Genomic DNA, 17,315 nt, shown 5'->3' with positions numbered 1-17,315 from the left:
CGTTTATGAAACCACATGCTTGTTAAACTGCAATAAATAAGCAGAAGTTTATGTTCCAATTTAACCCTGACTGGATTCAGTATTGTCCCAGGTAGGGTCTGGGTGGTGGCAGCGAGAAATAAAGTGCTGGCACAGAGATCAATAGACGGTGAAGCGTCCAGGGACCCTGTGTGATCGCCACAGCCACTCCCAGGGACTTCACCAGTCCCCCGCCCAATCCTGCTGTTTCCCCTGAAGCAGCTTCATTCTTAAGGACTTGTTGGCACACTTCTGCCTGAAGACTTTTGGCAGATCTAGGAGTTTTGCTCATTTTCTTGCAGATGGAATGGTACGGATAGAAATTTAAAAGCACAGGGCTGCTTTTCTTTACAAACTGCACTGCATTCTCACTTTTAAGGTTGACAACTCCTTGAGGTCACATAGGTGAGAATGATTACAAGTAGAACTTACTTTGCAGGGTAATGAATCAGTCCTGGACATGGAAATAAAAACATGCCCAATTTAAACTGATTTCAGATCTAACAGAAGACTACAATGATCCATTTAAATCATTCCTACAGTCTTTGGCCTACAACGTGACTTTGGGTGCACTTCTAGCAGTTGCCATAGCTACTGTGAAGAGTCCTTCATTGTCAGTGTGGTAAAACATTTTGTTATCTCTTAATACTCATGGAGTAAAATGTGACTCCACACATCGCACTTGTAATGCATTTCATTAATAATGGGTTCATACACCTCTTTAATCAACTAAAAATATTATATTATTTACACAAGGTTGCCTTTAAATGTGGTAGATTGTGTTTTAAGGAAAGGATGCAAGTTTATGATGATTAACGTTTTATACTCAGAGGTTGAGGTAACGGTTTTTACAGCAGAAGTCTAGCAGCAATAATTAGCAAGTCATTAAAAAGAAAATTCCAATTTCAGGGACTTGCTTGAGAAGGCAAAAAGACTTTGCTGCCTAAAAAAATACGAAAGCAAGTGCATGGTTACTGACCCAGTCATGTCAGTCTGAGAATCTGAAGGAAACCCAACTGATAAGAGTTTTGAAGTCTGAATACAGCCTTTTCATTCAACTCAGTTAGCAGAGGGCATGAATCATCTCTCAAACAGAGACAGTCCCTTTGGGTCAGAGCTGAGGCCATTGAAGGGACAGACTGCTTTCCTTAAGTGAATAAGGAAATGCACAAGACTTCATTCTGTGCCCTGCAGCATCCATTTCGATACATATGTTATTAGTATACAACATCCCATTAAGGATGCAAGTTAGAGCTTCTGGATACATATGTAAGGGCCTTCTGAAATTACTTTTTAGACAGAATGTCTGCCGCTCTGTTCATCTTCCTTTTCTCTGGGCAAAATTGTTTTTCCTCTAATGCCCTAAAAAAAAAATTCCGCCAGTGCCCCGTCTTTCTGTTTATATGCCTCGCCGTTTCATTGCTGTGGTGTCTTACATATGTGTAGCAAAGCAAGAGTAGCTTTTCCACAGCACATTTTGCTGTGGATGAAGCCCTTCTTGTGTGTTTGTCCTAAACTTTAGCAATGTAACAGTCTGTAAAACCCCATATGCTAGTTGAGTGACATGGGCATAAATAATTGGTTAGGAAGCTGCTTGGGACCTTCGACCTGACAGGACCTAACTGTCAGGAGCCCTGAGCTTCTCTGATATAAGTACTTTCATGGTGAATTAATGACAGTTGAATTTATAAGTTGGATCAGATGGGGGAAAATATTCCTTAGGTCAGCAAGTACCTACTTAATTCCAGAGAACTCAGGGAAAGAAGTCTTATAATGAGCAGCAAGTTAACATTTTATGTTTAGCATTTTCTTGGTGCTACTGCAGTCAATTATTTCGAGCTAAACAGGCCAAGCTCACCTGGCCTGAATCTCCTAAATAGCTTTTGTGAAGGTCATATTAACACAACATGATACTTTAATACTACTGTATAACTGGAGTCAAGCACAGAAACAGTACTGTTTGAGTTGCAGAGAAATTTCACAGGCTCCAAGCTCTGTGTAGGAATTGCCGTGAGCTGGACTTGTCGAATCTCATTGTAAGAACTTCCACTCATTCCTGATAACACTAATGTTAATTTATGTCACAGCTTTGGACTCTTCAGCATTAAGTGAGCTGTTCCAGGATCTCAATGATTCTGAAAATGTGGAAGGCTTCTGCCATCCTGGAAAACAAAAACAAAAGAATCTACAGATGAGGAAGAAGGAGAATCCACTCAGGACCACCTCCTAGCAACTGTCCCATGGGAAGAACTCCAGGAGAAAGCAGGATGTAGCCAAAGGCCACTTCAATGCCCACTCCTCCTGGACTTTCTTCCTTCTGCCCCAAAGTCCATGTTCCACTAACTGCTCTGTAGGAAGGTTCCTGACAATATTTCATAGGTTAACATTGTTCATCTAAAAATAATAATAAGTAGTTTAATATTACTTGTAAGCCACATCACATCCAAAGCAGGATGTAAATAATTTTAATACATAAATAACTAAATTACTACATGTGGCATCACTACATCAGGCTTGATGGGGATTCATCACTAACTTCCCCCTTCCCCAAAGTGGATCCCAAGTTCCCATGCAGCTGAAGCTCTCCTTGATCAAATGTAAATCGCTCTCCTTCTCTAAAATGGGTCAGATGTGTTAGTTCTTTGTGTGGCATTAACAGGACACCCTGCTATTTTTCCTGGCAGTCTGAGCAAAGAGGTTAATGAGTACCAACTACAGCCTTCTTCCACAGAAGCCAAGGGCAATTTTTCAGTGCCAGAAACTAAACTCTCCTTTCACCTTTAGAGATTAATCTTTTTTGGATCTGCATTGAAGCAACTTGCTAGAGATGCATATGTCAATTGCTAGCATGGCCTCACTGTACCGTTTGTGGAAAGGGAGGGGAAAGGAATAGAATACAATATATACATACACATTGCATTTTCCATGAGTGCATAAAAAGTGTGGTGCATATTTTATTAAAATGAAATGAGCCACTATAATTTTAGATAACCTTTCAAGTTAGCAAGACAAATATTAATGCACCTGTTATTTTAAGGCATAAGTTTTGCTCACTGATATCCAGAACAATTACCGTCTGGAAATATGCTTATGTGTGATGTAGCTACTTAATATTGGTGGAAACCAAATACAATGTAACTTATCTCTGGTTTTCTACTCTAGCTAGATTAAATACAATCTAACCAAGACCTTGCATGCAGGAAATTTGTGTGCTGGTATTGTCCACCACAGAACACTGCAACCACTTGGGATGAAAATAGAGCTCGAAGTAGCATTTTTATTACACTTTGTTTATTCCTTCCTTGAGCCCTTGATGGGGTCTGGCCAACCCCCCCCCCCCAAACACTGGAACCCACACTCCTCCTGCTGCCCCCTTACTTTTTAAATAAATCACTAGAGTGGTGTCAACACTAGATCCCAGGGCTCTGAGAAAGGCCAAAAGGGTCCTTTTTCAGATCCAGGCACTCTGGGCAAGATGACCAAGAGAATGCCCATGCTGCTATGGTTTGTTATTGCAACTAGAAATATATATTTTTTAACTTGGAATAATTCTAAGTTTCTAGCTGCTACTGCTGCTGCTGCTGCTGCAAATCAGAGTGGCAGCACAGACATTCCCTTGGCGACCTGACAAAATGTCTGGTTCTGAGAAGCAGGACCCCGTTGGCCCTTGGTACAAGGAGAAGAGAAACTGATCCAAGTGGACTTACTAGCTGTTACCAAAACAGTTCAGCCAATATATTGGAAAAACACAGCAAGACCCAGCAAGTTTAGAATGGCTAGAGAAAAGTTCTGAACATAGTAAAAATGAGGGAAAGTGTCTGACAACATTCAAAGGAACATATAAAAGGCAACCTACACTTTATAGCCAAATGGGCCCATTTAATTGGAATGAAAGAAATCCCATTAAGGAGACATGTACTTCTTGTCTAATCTTTAGAAAAAGTCATAATATTATGATTATTTTGCTGTGCAGTCCTATCAATATTTATCAGAAGTAAAGACCACTGTGTTAATTATATATGGGATTGCAGGTTTAGCTGCTTTTTAAACAGTTAGTTTTTAAATTAAAAAATATAAATCAAAACTTCAGATTACTTTTTTAAAAATTGTAAATTGTAGCAAACATTTTTTATCTAAATATACAAAGATACTGCTTTCTATCATGAAGTCTAAGAATATGGGGGCATAATCTCGGGCATGGTCATTTGGAGGAAGTTCCACTGACATCTGTTAAAGACTTTTCACATTTTGTGTTAATGAGAAAACAATAATTTAATATCATTCTTTTCCCTACTGATACATTCTCCTCTCCACGTGCTCCTGAGGACATTTCTCACATCACCCTCACCTCTGCCCAGCCCAGCTGCTCCCACTCCATTCTGCGCCCCTCGACTGAGTCAGGTGGAGCCAGATGAGCGCATCATGTGAACTGCTCCTCATGCTCCAAGCGTGTATGAGTTGTTTTTTCTAAACACAAACCTCAGTATTCAGGTTAAATTGCCATGTTGGCACTTTGCGATAAGTGGGTTTTGGGTTGCAGTTTAGGCATTTGGTTTCTAAAATTTCCGCCATCACTGTCCTAGACCAACTTCATCTAGAACTCTAATCTTGAAGTTTCCACAGCTCTCAGACAAATAGCACCATCAAAATCCGGTCTTGTTGAGGAGTTTGTATAGCTTTCTTATTCCTCTGTTCAGTAGACATCTTCCCCTCACACATCTCTGCCTACCCCATGGCCTCTTCAAAGCATGCAATAAACTCAAACAGTGTAATTTTTGAAACAATAACCCTCTCAACTAATTCTTCTTCTTTGCTATTTCAGGAAATCCATTTTAGAAACAAGGCCAAATGCTGTGTTGACATAAACAGTGGACAATGCAGTATTGATGAACATCCGTTGCTAAGATGTGTCCTTCACATCAATGTTGCACTTGTAGCCTCTGATTTCATATGCAGTAGAAATTAATGGAGTAGGTGTAGTTACCATTAAGCACAGGATGGCATCCCTTTGTTCGTTTATTGGGCTCCGTCACGTATATCTAATGTAGCACCTAAATTACATGTTCATGTTCTGAAAATGTCCCCTCTAATTTCAAAACACAATATCGGTATAACATATTAAAATGCTACCAAAGACGGCAACCATTTGGTGCTCATTCAGTTGACACACAATCATCAACAGGTCATATGGGACCTGGAAAAGGGCAGAATGGGAGCAGATCTGTGAGTAAAATCCCACAGATAACTGAGATTTACTTAGTTCTTAAATGTCTTTTTAACTTGGGGGGGGGGTACTCTCTCTATTCTGTGGAAGTATTTTAATCAAAACCAGTTAGTTGCAGCTGACTTCAGTTAAAAGTGGAGAAGAAAAAACTTCACATGTATTAATATATGGACATCCCTTCTCATTCTCGCCGACTGGAGAAATGACTGGAGTATAGAACTTCCCAGAAAGCTTCAGTGAGAAATAGGCAGACCCTAGAGAAGACATATAATGGGTATAGAGCCTTTGTTTGGCTCTAGGACAAGGACTTGGAACACACGCATTGCTGTAATTCCAGTGGATGGCTAAGGACATGCAAACCCCAAATATACTTCATCATGACTAGAAAGAAAAATACTTTAAGTAACCTAGGTAAATTAGCCTACCTGCAAGCTAGACTTTAGAGTTTATTTTCTTCGGTTTCATTTTTTCCTCACTTTTATCCTGGCTGTGGGAAGAGGGACTGAATGACCCTTTAGTTCCTCTTCAGATCTTTAGTTTAAAAATTAGAAAGTGTCCACTGGAGAAGCAAGAAGAAAACGTGGACACATTCTGTAGGAACGTCTTTAATGCTGGGATAATGGGAACTTTCTCCTGGCAAGTAGTAAATCTTCTGACTAAATACAGGTTTTCTCTTGTTTTTCCTATCTCTACAGAAGTGCAATAATACAAAGGGTGGGGTGGGATTCTAATTGCATTCATAATTAAGCAGCTATAATGCAAATAAGGACAAAATCATCACAATGTTCAATTTTAAAGAACCCCTCATTTTGTTCATACTGTGCAAAGAACAAAATTTCTCGGTTGGAAAGATTTAAATCTTAAATTATGACACTTCAGTCATCCTCAAAAGCAAGAGAGTCACAGGTTGTCTAGGCCTCTTAGGCAATATTTCTCATGTGAAAAGGTAGCTCTCAGTTTAAGCCAGTTTGAATTGTGAAACATTAACAGTTCACATCATCTAAAACATACTCTACCAGAGTTGTGTTTTAAATAAGAAAATGTAGGTGTTACCTTTCTGGAAAGAGAAAAATTCCTGGTTAGCCCATAAATAACCACTGTTCTCTCTTGCCTTAGTCATGACCTTGCTGACTCAACCTTTGATATGTAATTGCCACGGTAACATTCCTCTCTTTTCCTACAGGCTAGGCCAGGGGTAGGCAAACTAAGGCCCGGGGGCTGGATGTGGCCCAAACGCCTTCTCAATCTGGCCCGCGGGCGGTCCGGGAATAGCATGTTTTTACATGAGTAGAATGTGTCCTTTCATTTATACTGCATCTCTGGGTTATTTGTGGGGCACAGGATTCTTTTTTCAAAATACAGTCCGGCCCCCCACATGGTCTGAGGGACAGTGGACCGGCCCACGGCTGAAAAAGGTTGCTGACCCCTGGGCTAGGCGGTCACAAGCACTCCTTTTGTCCTCCTTCCTCAACTCCCTCACCTTCCTATTTGGGTTTTACTGTCAGCGCACAAGATGTGATCCCCTCATGAATTATACACTGCCCGCCCGACACATTCTGAAAATTCACTAATTTTTGAAGTCAAAATGCAAGCTTACTCAGAACCAAAAATACATTAGCGGATTTAGCTTGTCTGATTTTATATAGTCTTTATATTGGAGTTTCAAGGCCAGTGCCAGGCGTGAGGGCACCCTCAGTAAAGTGCCCTCCACTGGGTCCCCTGTGATGCCCTCAGATCTTTCCCGATGCTAGCAGACCCCTCTATTCATTGCCAGCAGGCAGCAGAGCATAATCTGCTGCAGATGCCCTCAAGCCTCTTGCCATTGTAATGTTTCCATGATGCCCCAACATAGCATCAGTCTGGGGCACTGTAGAAGAGTGAAAACAGTGTCTTCCCAACCCTTTATTCCTCTGCTTTGTGTGCCTACACTGGGATAGATGGGAATGGCATCTCCATCAATGGGCCCTGATCAGTGGGATCCCAAGAGCTGCCTGTGTATTCATAAGGGATTTGACTTAGATTGTATCTTACCGGCCCAGTGGTTTTTCCTACTTTCTTCAGTTTAAGCTTGAATTTTGCTATAAGAAGCTGATGATCTGAGCCGCAGTCAGCTCCAGGTCTTGTTTTTGCTGACTGTATAGAGCTTCTCCATCTTTGGCTGCAGAGAATATAATCAATCTGATTTCGATGCTGCCCATCTGGTGATGTCCATGTGTAGAGTCGTCTCTTGTGTTGTTGGAAAAGCGTGTTTGTGATGACCAGCTTGTTCTCTTGGCAGAACTCTATTAGCCTTTGCCCTGCTTCATTTTGCTCTCCAAGTCCAAACTTGCCAGTTGTTCCTTTTATCTCTTGACTCCCTACTTTAGCATTCCAATCCCCTATAATGAGAAGAACATCCTTCTTTGGTGTCACTTCTATAAGGTCTTGTAAGTCTTCATAGAATTGGTCAATTTCAGTTTCTTCAGCACAAGTAGTTGGTGCATAAACTTGGATTACTGTGATGTTAAAAGGTCTGCCTTGGATTCGTATCGAGATCATTCTATCATTTTTGAGATTGCATCCCAGTACAGCTTTCGCCACTCTTTTGTTGACTATGAGGGCCACTCCATTTCTTTTACGGGTTTCTTGCCCACAGTAGTAGATATGATGGTCATCCGAACTGAATTCACCCATTCCCGTCCATTTTAGTTCACTGATGCCCAGGATGTCAATATTTATTCTTGCCATCTCATTTTTGACCACCTCCAACTTACCCAGGTTCGTGGTTCTTACATTCCAGGTTCCTATGCAATATTTTTCTTTACAGCATTGGACTTTCCTTTCGCTTCCAGGACTGAGTGTCCTTTCGGCTTTGGCCCAGCCGCTTCATCAGCTCTGGATCTACTTGTACTTGCCCTCCGCTCTTCCCCAGTAGCATGTTGGACGCCTTCCGACCTGAGGGGCTCATCTTCCAGCGTCATAACTTTTATATGCCTGTTGTCTTTGTCAATGGAGTTTTCTTGGCAGGGATACTGGAGTGTACAGTTATCTGTACAGTTAAGTAAAAGAGCAAATGTTTTCAGTACATTATTAGTTACTTTAATGATTACCAAAATTACTATTGAAAAAAGTGGCAATTATTGGACCTGTCATGTGTTCTCTGCTTACCAGTCTGCATTTAGGAGAATTTTCCAGGTTGCAATTTTCTCATACAACATAGAGAAGGTTGTTTTGATTCACTCCAGGTATTTCTCTGGCATTCTGTACTGCACCTTACCAATAACATGAGAATTTAATCTGCATTCTGCACAGTAACCCTCTATTAAACATATTGAGCCAATGTTTGGTCCTGCTGTAAGATGCACCACACAGGGGTCATTTTAAAGACAGAAGACTTCCATTTCTTATACAGAGGGATCTCTGCAGCTTGTGAGCATTTCTTTACAAAAGATTTTGAACATATAGTAAGGGGCATTAAAAGAGTTAAGATTTGTTGCATTGGTAATAAAAAACTACATTCATTGGACTTTATAGCAGTAACACAGGGAGGTCAGTGACTGTGGGTAGGGTGCATGGTTTGGGTGTCATAACACAGTGGCTTTTCCAGTCATTAGTATATCCAGTTTAAATGATCTCAAGTAGCAGGTGAGAACTTGGTGCGTGAGACCTTGAAAAGCCACCAGTATGATACTAGGTTATGGGTTTGTGTATATAAAGCTATTTTGTATGTTCATGTTGTTATAAGAATGACATTTTTACTTACAATTGTTTTTGCAGTGAATGTTCATAGTCAGACCATTGGTCCAGCTAGCCCTGTAGTGTTGAGGTGAGCAACAAATTTTGCCTATAGGAAATTACAGCAGTGAATGCAACTTTGTAGGTACTGGTTTGTGAATATAGCTTCTGTCTCTCTTCTCCATATTCTGCACTGGCAAAGCTTGAGTGGGCATTCCTGAGTAGACATTTTGGCAGCAGTGGGGAATCCAAAGGTTGGAATCTAAAGGTATGGGAAGCTGCTCCAAAAATCCGTTTCCTAAAAATTGACAACCAAAAGATTGAAGCTCCATGGTGTTTTTAATATGTGAATTTTAATCCATGCTGTAATTTTAAATTAAATAGTTAAGTTCAACTTTTGTCTCCTGTCTTCCATCTAGCACCTAGTCAAATAGCTGGTGTGCTGACATCAATGGATTTATTGTATTTCTAAATATGCTGGACTTCTCAGTAGCAAGCCAGATAGTATATGGGATTGGATGGTGAGGGTTAAGACCTGGGTTAAAATTACTGCTCTACCAAAAAAGCTCCGTCTACTAATTTAACCTATGGCAAAGGTTTTTGTTGGGATAAAATGGGATAACTGTACATGAACTCAAAATAATAGTAGGATATGCATTTTAAATAAGTAAGTAAGTAAATTAATGAATGAATGTTGGGTAAAATCCTTGCTTAGTTGCTACATTGTTGTAATGAAGTCAACAGCAAAGCTTCCATGGTGGCTTTTCTTTCATGACAATTTATAGATAGTCTTGCAAGAAGTTTATTCATATTATTAGGGGGAAATACATATATTAACAGATTTCCCATTCATTTTCTTTTTTCTTTTCTTTTATTATTAGTTATTATATTTAGACATATGACATGGAACAGTTACATAAAACAAGAATTAAAATGAAACAACAGTTTATGTTCAGATAAATGTTTCTGAGTATATTAACAAGTTGTGTTAAAGTATACATAATTATTGCAGACACGAAATGATGTATAATAAAATACATGCTTAGATTGTTGACCATTAGTAAAAGGTATTTCGAATCAATAACAATTTTAATTTATAGGAATTTATAGGGAGTAAGGGAGAAAAGAGGAAATTAAAATATATACTTCATTCATGCCAAACTATGCTGTAAACTGTGGGTGCTATTCTGCCATATGCCTCTTTATTTGAATAATCAATAAAATCACAACAAATTGCATAAAAATTGTCTCATTTCTTTTGTCCTCTGGCTACTTTTTATTTTTGTTTCAGTTTTTCCAGTAATGTTGTTTGACATATTGCATTATGCCATTGATCCATAGTCAATAATTGTAATGATTTCCATGTTCTGACAATGGTTGTTCTTGCAGTGGTTAATAGTTGTGTAATGAGTTCTTTATTTCTAATTTGCAACCTATCATGACTATACAAATTAAGTAGCGTAAGTCCTGGAATCCTGGGAACTGTTTGCCTTGTAATGAAAGATATTTCTGTAAATACATTTTCAAAAAATCTTTCAGTTTTGGACACTCCCATCACATGTGCTGATATGTCCCTATAATAGTGATATTTTATTCATTTCTTGTTACAGGAACAATTGTAAAGGCAGAGCAACATGGCTGACGACAGGAAGGACGAAGCTAAGGCACCACACTGGACTTCAAGTCAGATAGCAGAAGCTTCTTCGCACTCACACTCCCCTGAGATGAAGGAGCAAAGCGGCACAGGTGAAGGACTAGTCAGAAGTGCCAATGGATTTCCATACAGAGAGGATGAAGATGGCGGATATGGTTCACGTGGGCAACAGAGCTCATACTCCAGAACCAAAGAGAATGGGATCAATGGAGAACTAGCTACAGGAGAGAAAGAAACTGCAGGTAAAAGACCCCCTTTCCTTTGTCCTTTAAAGACTTGCTTTTCAAGGGGAGAGCACTGCAGATATTGGTATCTGATTCACCCTACACTAGATCAGACTGCAGCAGGTGGTGCAGCCCACACATTGGATATGGAACAGATTTCTCTTGTGAAAGGCATTTGGGGGCAGCCTGGGCCAAGGTCAAATCCTAAAGTTAATGGGAGGGAACACAACACAGAGAAAGAGAGGGCTCTCAGCTCGGTGGTAGAGCACATCCTTTGCCTGGATGTGCTCTACTATGTGTCTTTGGCACCTCTAATTAAAAAGCCTTTCAGATAATGGGTCAGGAAAAGGTCTAAGGCATTAGACAGCTTTGCCAGACACAGCAGAAATGTGAGGCTGGACAGGACAATTGTCTGACACAGCATAAAGCAGGCTTCTCTGTTCCATAGTTGTCCTACTTCACAGGATCAGGTCTCAAGAGTGAAACCAAGGGCAGACACTGTCATAAATGATTTCTTCCCTGGCTCGCTACACTATTTTACTCTAAAAACCGAGGTCATTATAGTCACGACATTGGATGTGATTCCTGGCACCACTGCCATTTTTGTTGAATATATAACTGAGTTAAATGAAATATTAGAAGATGAGCATGTGACTTGCTGTGCGAAAAGTCAGACCAGCTGCTTAATCTTAATGCATATACTGACCTGCAAGCCATTAAGCCATTTCCAGTTCAGAAAAAAATTAACGTTAGAGGGAAAGTTCTGCAATGCATAGACTATCCTTCTGCTTCAGATATCAGTTTTGTATGTGCAAAGAGATCTGGGGTTGTTGTTGCGGGAGAAACCATTCAAACACATGTTTTCCTACTTGAAGTCTAGAAAGTGGTTGCAGTTCAGAAACAAAGCTTGGATTTTGCTGATAGTCTTGACTGAGAGAGTACTCCAGAGAGAGGGCTCCAGAATAAGGAAGTTTGTCAGATCAAGCCATTTGGGTATTCTGTTACTCTGCTAAAAGGTTACTACAGCTCCACTGCATTCAGTACTGAATTGTATTAACCCTTTGTCAAGTGTTGTTAGATAATTTGGGCCAGAGCCTTCTTGCTACTGGGTGTGCTGGCAATGGCGTAGATTTATTTGATTGCTTGATTGATTTTACTTATATACCACTTTCCCACAACAATCTGTGCCCAAATTCAGCGGTGGAGGAAGCCGCTTGGGTACCTGGAGCAGAGCACCAAGGGGTGGGGCAAGCCTCCCATAGGGGCAGGGTGAGGACCGGGCGCACCGCGGGGCCTCTGGAGTCTGCCTGCCTCCTCCCACTCAGCCAACCCTACAGCTGGGGGGGAGGCAGCGGGTGGACCATTTGGGCAGCGCGGAGCCTGTGCACCCCCAAGCCACCATGTCTCTCCCAGGAGTGACATGTGACTTGGGCGCACTGCAGGCCCCACAGTGAGTGCCGGCCGGCATTTTGTCACCCCCCTCAGTGGTGACACCCGGGGCGGTCTGCACCCACCTTCCTCTGCCCCTGCCCAAAGTTGCTTACAGAAAACATTTAAAGCATCAAACTAGAGAGCATTGGAAACACAATTTTTTTTAAAATACAGAAGTTGTCAATAAATTCAAAGTAACAAAAATCAACAATTGAGCAAACACAGAATAAATTCAATATTACAAAGCACCAACAATAATCTAGGCTCAAGTACATAAATATAAAGCAAAAATTAAAGTTAATCATCAATAAAGTTTCTGGTATTGGTCTTGCTTCACTCCAAGGAGTCTGGCTTAAATACAGTTCAGCCAGGGATTTGTTGGGGTAGATCAGGGGTGGCCAACTCCCAAGAGACTGCGATCCACTCACAGAATTAAAAACTGCCAGTGATCTACCTCTGTTTTGGGGGGGTTCAGGTCAAAGTTGTTGAGCTAGTTTGAGGGAGGAGGAAAGCCATGGGGGGGGGGTTTCAAGGCAAAGTTGTTGAGCTTTTTTGGGGGGAGCCAAAGCTTTTTCAGGGAGGGGGAGGAAAGAGCTACTGTGATCTACCACAGACGTCCAGTGATCTACCAGTAGATCAAGATCTACCTGTTGGACGTGCCTGGGGTAGATCACATGCGGCTGTCTCCCCCATCTCTCCTCCAGAGGAGGCTGACAGCACTAAAAGGCAAATGTTGGGGAGAGCAGTGATGGTAAGTCTCTTCCCCAGCCTCCTGGAAGTACCAACTGCTGGTGTCGGTTTTATTGCACCAATCTGGACTACCCAAGATAGAAACTTGTTGTCTTGATTTTGGTCTTTGGAACCGTCTGTTTGTTTGTTCTTTTTATACTGAGGCGTGCTTCTTCAGCCTCAGTGAATGAGGCAGGCTATACGTAGGCCCCTTAGTCTGCTGCAGTGTCAAGTTCCACAATGTATAAACCCAAATGCAAATCCATTGTAAGTATATTACAAATTATGAAACCATTGATAATAGTTATTTAATGTATTTATAACACACCCTTCAGTGTGATACTTCATTGGGCCGTATATTGACAATTTGTTAAAATACAACAGAGCAAGATGACTTAAAATATATAAAACCAATATGCATAATAAAACAGCAATCCAGCCGCAGAAGAAACCAATTCTTAAACCAGCCACCTGCATAGGTCTGAAATGGGTTTGTATGCGCCTATTTGATCCAATACATTAGTCAGATTTGTTTAATTAAGCTACAAACTATGCATCATCAACGCAAGAGATAACAGCTTCTCTGAAGCAGTGTCTCTCATGCACAATGAAGAGCTTTGTCTTCACTCATGAACTGAGCTTTAGATGAGAGAAGGGAAGAATATGACTCATGGAATGTGGGTAGGTAAGGAGTGGGCAGAGTAGCTAAGGCTTGGGTGTTCAAACAGGAAGAGTGAGCTATGAAGAATCAGTGTCTCCTGGACTGCTGGAGGCAAGGGCTATGTAACTAGTGTTTATATATGCATTGTCAAGTTACCTGGATCCAAAGTATCGTGAGCATCAGAAGGAAGTGCATTAGTGTTGTACTATGAAATGCTACTAGGAGACCTTTCGCAGTGAAGTACCACAATGTGTCTCCTGCCAACCTAGCAGTGCAAGTAGATAAATAGGTACCGCTCCGGCGGGAAGGTAAACGGCATTTCCGTGTGCTGCTCTGGTTCACCAGAAGCGGCTTAGTCATGCTGGCCACATGACCCGGAAGCTGTACACCGGCTCCCTAGGCCAATAAAGCGAGATGAGCGCCGCAACCCTGGAGTCGGTCACGACTGGACCTAATGGTAAGGTTCCCTTTACCTTTACCTTACCACAATGTGTTGGAGGTTGCATTACCATAAGAGAAACATGGTGAATAAGAAACGTACAGTTGCTAACATATAAGCTATAGTAGGCAGTCCAGAGTCTTGAAAAGATGTGTGAAGTGCCAGAAATTTAGCAAGTGGAAGAACTTCAGTGGGTCTGGGGCTATCTTTCTAATGCATCATTCTTCCGCTATACAGTCATACCTCTTGTTACGTCCGCTACAGGTTGTGCGTTTTCAGGTTGCGTCCTGCGGTGACCCAGAAGTACCGGAAAAGGTTACTTCTGGGTTTTGTCATTCGCGCATGCACAGACGTGCAAAATGACATCACGTGCATGCACAGAAGCAGCGAATTGCGACTTGTGCATGCGCAGACACGGGTTGTTTTCCAGTTACAGATAGGTAGCCGTGTTGGTCTGCCATAGTCAAAACAAAAAAAATTCCTTCCAGTAGCACCTTAAAGACCAACTAAGTTAGTTCTTGGTATGAGCTTTCGTGTGCATGCACTGTGTATCTGAAGAAGTGCGCATGCACACGAAAGCTCATACCAAGAACTAACTTAGTTGGTCTTTAAGGTGCTACTGGAAGGAATTTTTTTTGGGTTGTTTTCCGTTCAGGTTGCGAATGGGGCTCCGGAACAGCAACCTGAGGTACCACTGTATCTTCTTCAGATACACAGTGCATGCACACGAAAGCTCATACCAAGAACTAACTTAGTTGGTCTTTAAGGTGCTACTGGAAGGAATTTTTTTTGTTTTGACTATGGCAGACCAACACGGCTACCTATCTGTAACTGGAACTATGGAAGGCACCACATTGAGCCGCATGAAATGGAAGTCCTTCAACTGTGTATCTGAAGAAGTGTGCATGCACACGAAAGCTCATACCAAGAACTAACTTAGTTGGTCTTTAAGGTGCTACTGGAAGGAATTTTTTTTGGGTTGTTTTCCGTTCAGGTTGCGAATGGGGCTCCGGAACAGCAACCTGAGGTACCACTGTATCAGAAACGGCTTGTCAATGAGTGGAAGAGGCTTTCGGCTAGCTAGAGGGCAGCTTTGGATCCAAGCCAGTGTTTATGCTTATTGGGAATTACAGTGGTGCCTCGCAAGACGAAAATAATCCGTTCCGCGAGTCTCTTCGTCTAGTGGTTTTTTAGTTTTGCGAAGCAACCCTATTAGCGGCTTAGCGGATTAGCGCTATTAGCGGCTTAGCGGCTATTAAAGGCTTAGCGGCTAAAAGGCTATTAGCGGCTTAGTGGCTTAGAAAAAGGGGGGGAGCGAAAAAAATCGCAAGACTCGCAAGACGTTTTCGTCTTGCGAAGCAAGCCCATAGGGAAATTCGTCTTGCGAAGCGCATCGAAAAACGGAAAACCCTTTCGTCTAGCGGGTTTTTCGTCTTGCGAGGCATTCGTCTTGTGGGGCACCACTGTACTACATGTTTCTCCCAGCCAGTGCTTTGCTGGAAAGCGACATACTGACCAGATGAGCATCTGCTTTGGGGAGCTCATTAGTATTACCTGCCAATTTGAGCTTTTGGTTGGAATCCAGGCAGTAGATGTATAACCACATGCACACTTACTCTTCTGAAGTCCTAAGCCTACCCATATTCTGCTTTACCTGCAAAAAGTGCAAACATTTCAAGATTTATCTTTATGTAAAATATAATCATTGCATAAAAAGAATAATTTGGCATTCATAAAAGTTTATTGCTGAAAGTAACTTACAGTGGTGCCCCACAAGCCGAACGCCTCGCAAGACGGAAAACCTGCTAGACGAAAGAGTTTTCCATTTTGGAGGCGCTTCGCAAAACGAATTTCCCTATGGGGTTGCTTCGCAAGACGAAAAAATCTTGCGAGTCCCCGCAGGTTTTTTTTCGCTTTCCCCCCCTTTTCCTAAGCCGCTAAGCCGCTTAACAGCTGATCGCTAGAAGCCGCTAGACCGCTGTAGCGCTAATCCACTAAGCTGTCAATGGGCTTGCTTCGCAAGATGAAAAAACCGCTAGACGAAGAGAATCGCGGAACGGATTCTTTTCATCTTGCGAGGCTCCACTGTAATATTTCTTTAGGATTTTTATTCAGGCAAATACTTTTTTTTTTCAGCCTCAGTGCATTAAGCAGTAGGAATTAATCTTTCTCACATGAACAACTGCCCTTGGTGGTGTATGCAACTATGCATGCTAAGAGGATAATCTTAGCACCATTTAATCGCTGTTGACAGTACTTTATGAAAAAGCTATTCATAATTTCTCAAGAATTGGATAGTTTTAAATCTCCAGGCCCTAAGTTCTTTCATAAATTGACAGCCCTGGAAATATCTTTGTTAGAATAATGTAAATGTAGGTTTGGGGAAAACCATGATTACATTAACTAGTTATATAGAAGTCTGAAAATAAAAATAAAAATGCTCCCCTGTTCATTTATCATTAGAAATGAAGTTCCACCCTCAGTCTAAAAATGAAGGCTAATAAAGAGCAACAGGAGTGATTTAAAACTACCCTCATCCACTTTGATGCAAACATGCTACTTGCTCAAATGGAGCAAGCTCTGAACAAAATTTTTCTGCTTGAACTAGCAAAAAGCCAGCCATGAATATTACCTATTGGCTATGACATCATGACATGATGTCTATGACATCATCAGTGCATCCACATATCCATCCCTCCTGCGGTTTTACAAATACTGTTTTTTGATAAGGTGAAAGAATAAGGTGACTATTAGCATATAAATGTATAAACAAATTTAAAATAGTCAGACAGCCTACCATAAGCTTGTGGAAAAGGGCAAAACACTGATGGCTGAACCAGCTTTTGTATATAGGTTGCATAAAGAAGTTGTAAAATTATAGCATTATGGATGACGAACTCATTTGACCAAGAACGAAACATACAGAAGTACATCTACCTTTTAACTCATTTTAATGCTTGTTTTCTGGAGATCATGGCTTGAACAAGACTTTAAGGCTGTGATCATAAGCACACTTGGAGGGAGGGAGGGAGGGTGTTCTACTGAATTAAGTGAGTCCTGCTTCTGTATCTACCTGCTTCAGGTGTTGGGGAAGGAAGGAATCCTCCCTTATAGCTGATTTTGAAAACATGGGAGATTAAGTCATTGATCTTTTGGGAAATACCCTCAACTGCTGTTTTCAAACCATTTCTTTCCATTTTGCTTCCTCACAGCTACTTTTC

At 41.3% G+C, this 17,315-nt stretch overlaps 1 protein-coding gene across 37 annotated transcripts in view; it reads left to right on the top strand.

Annotated features, from left to right (window-relative positions):
- The window catches only part of MAP2 (microtubule associated protein 2), a 278,632-nt gene that overhangs the window by 175,363 nt on the left and 85,954 nt on the right, over nucleotides 1–17,315 (top strand). For all 37 annotated transcript variants that reach the window (XM_081898568.1, XM_081898601.1, XM_081898598.1 and 34 more), the window contains one exon: nucleotides 10,567–10,852. In XM_081898568.1, the coding sequence (XP_081754694.1) occupies nucleotides 10,591–10,852 (262 nt within the window). In that variant the 5' untranslated portion in view covers nucleotides 10,567–10,590. The remainder of the gene's footprint in view (nucleotides 1–10,566; nucleotides 10,853–17,315) is intronic.

This window comes from Podarcis melisellensis (genome assembly GCF_964234715.1).
Source record: "Podarcis melisellensis genome assembly, chromosome: 1".
Taxonomy (NCBI): Eukaryota; Metazoa; Chordata; class Lepidosauria; order Squamata; family Lacertidae; genus Podarcis; species Podarcis melisellensis.
Note: the sequence above shows the minus strand (reverse complement) of the source record. Positions and strands in the feature narration are given on the sequence as shown.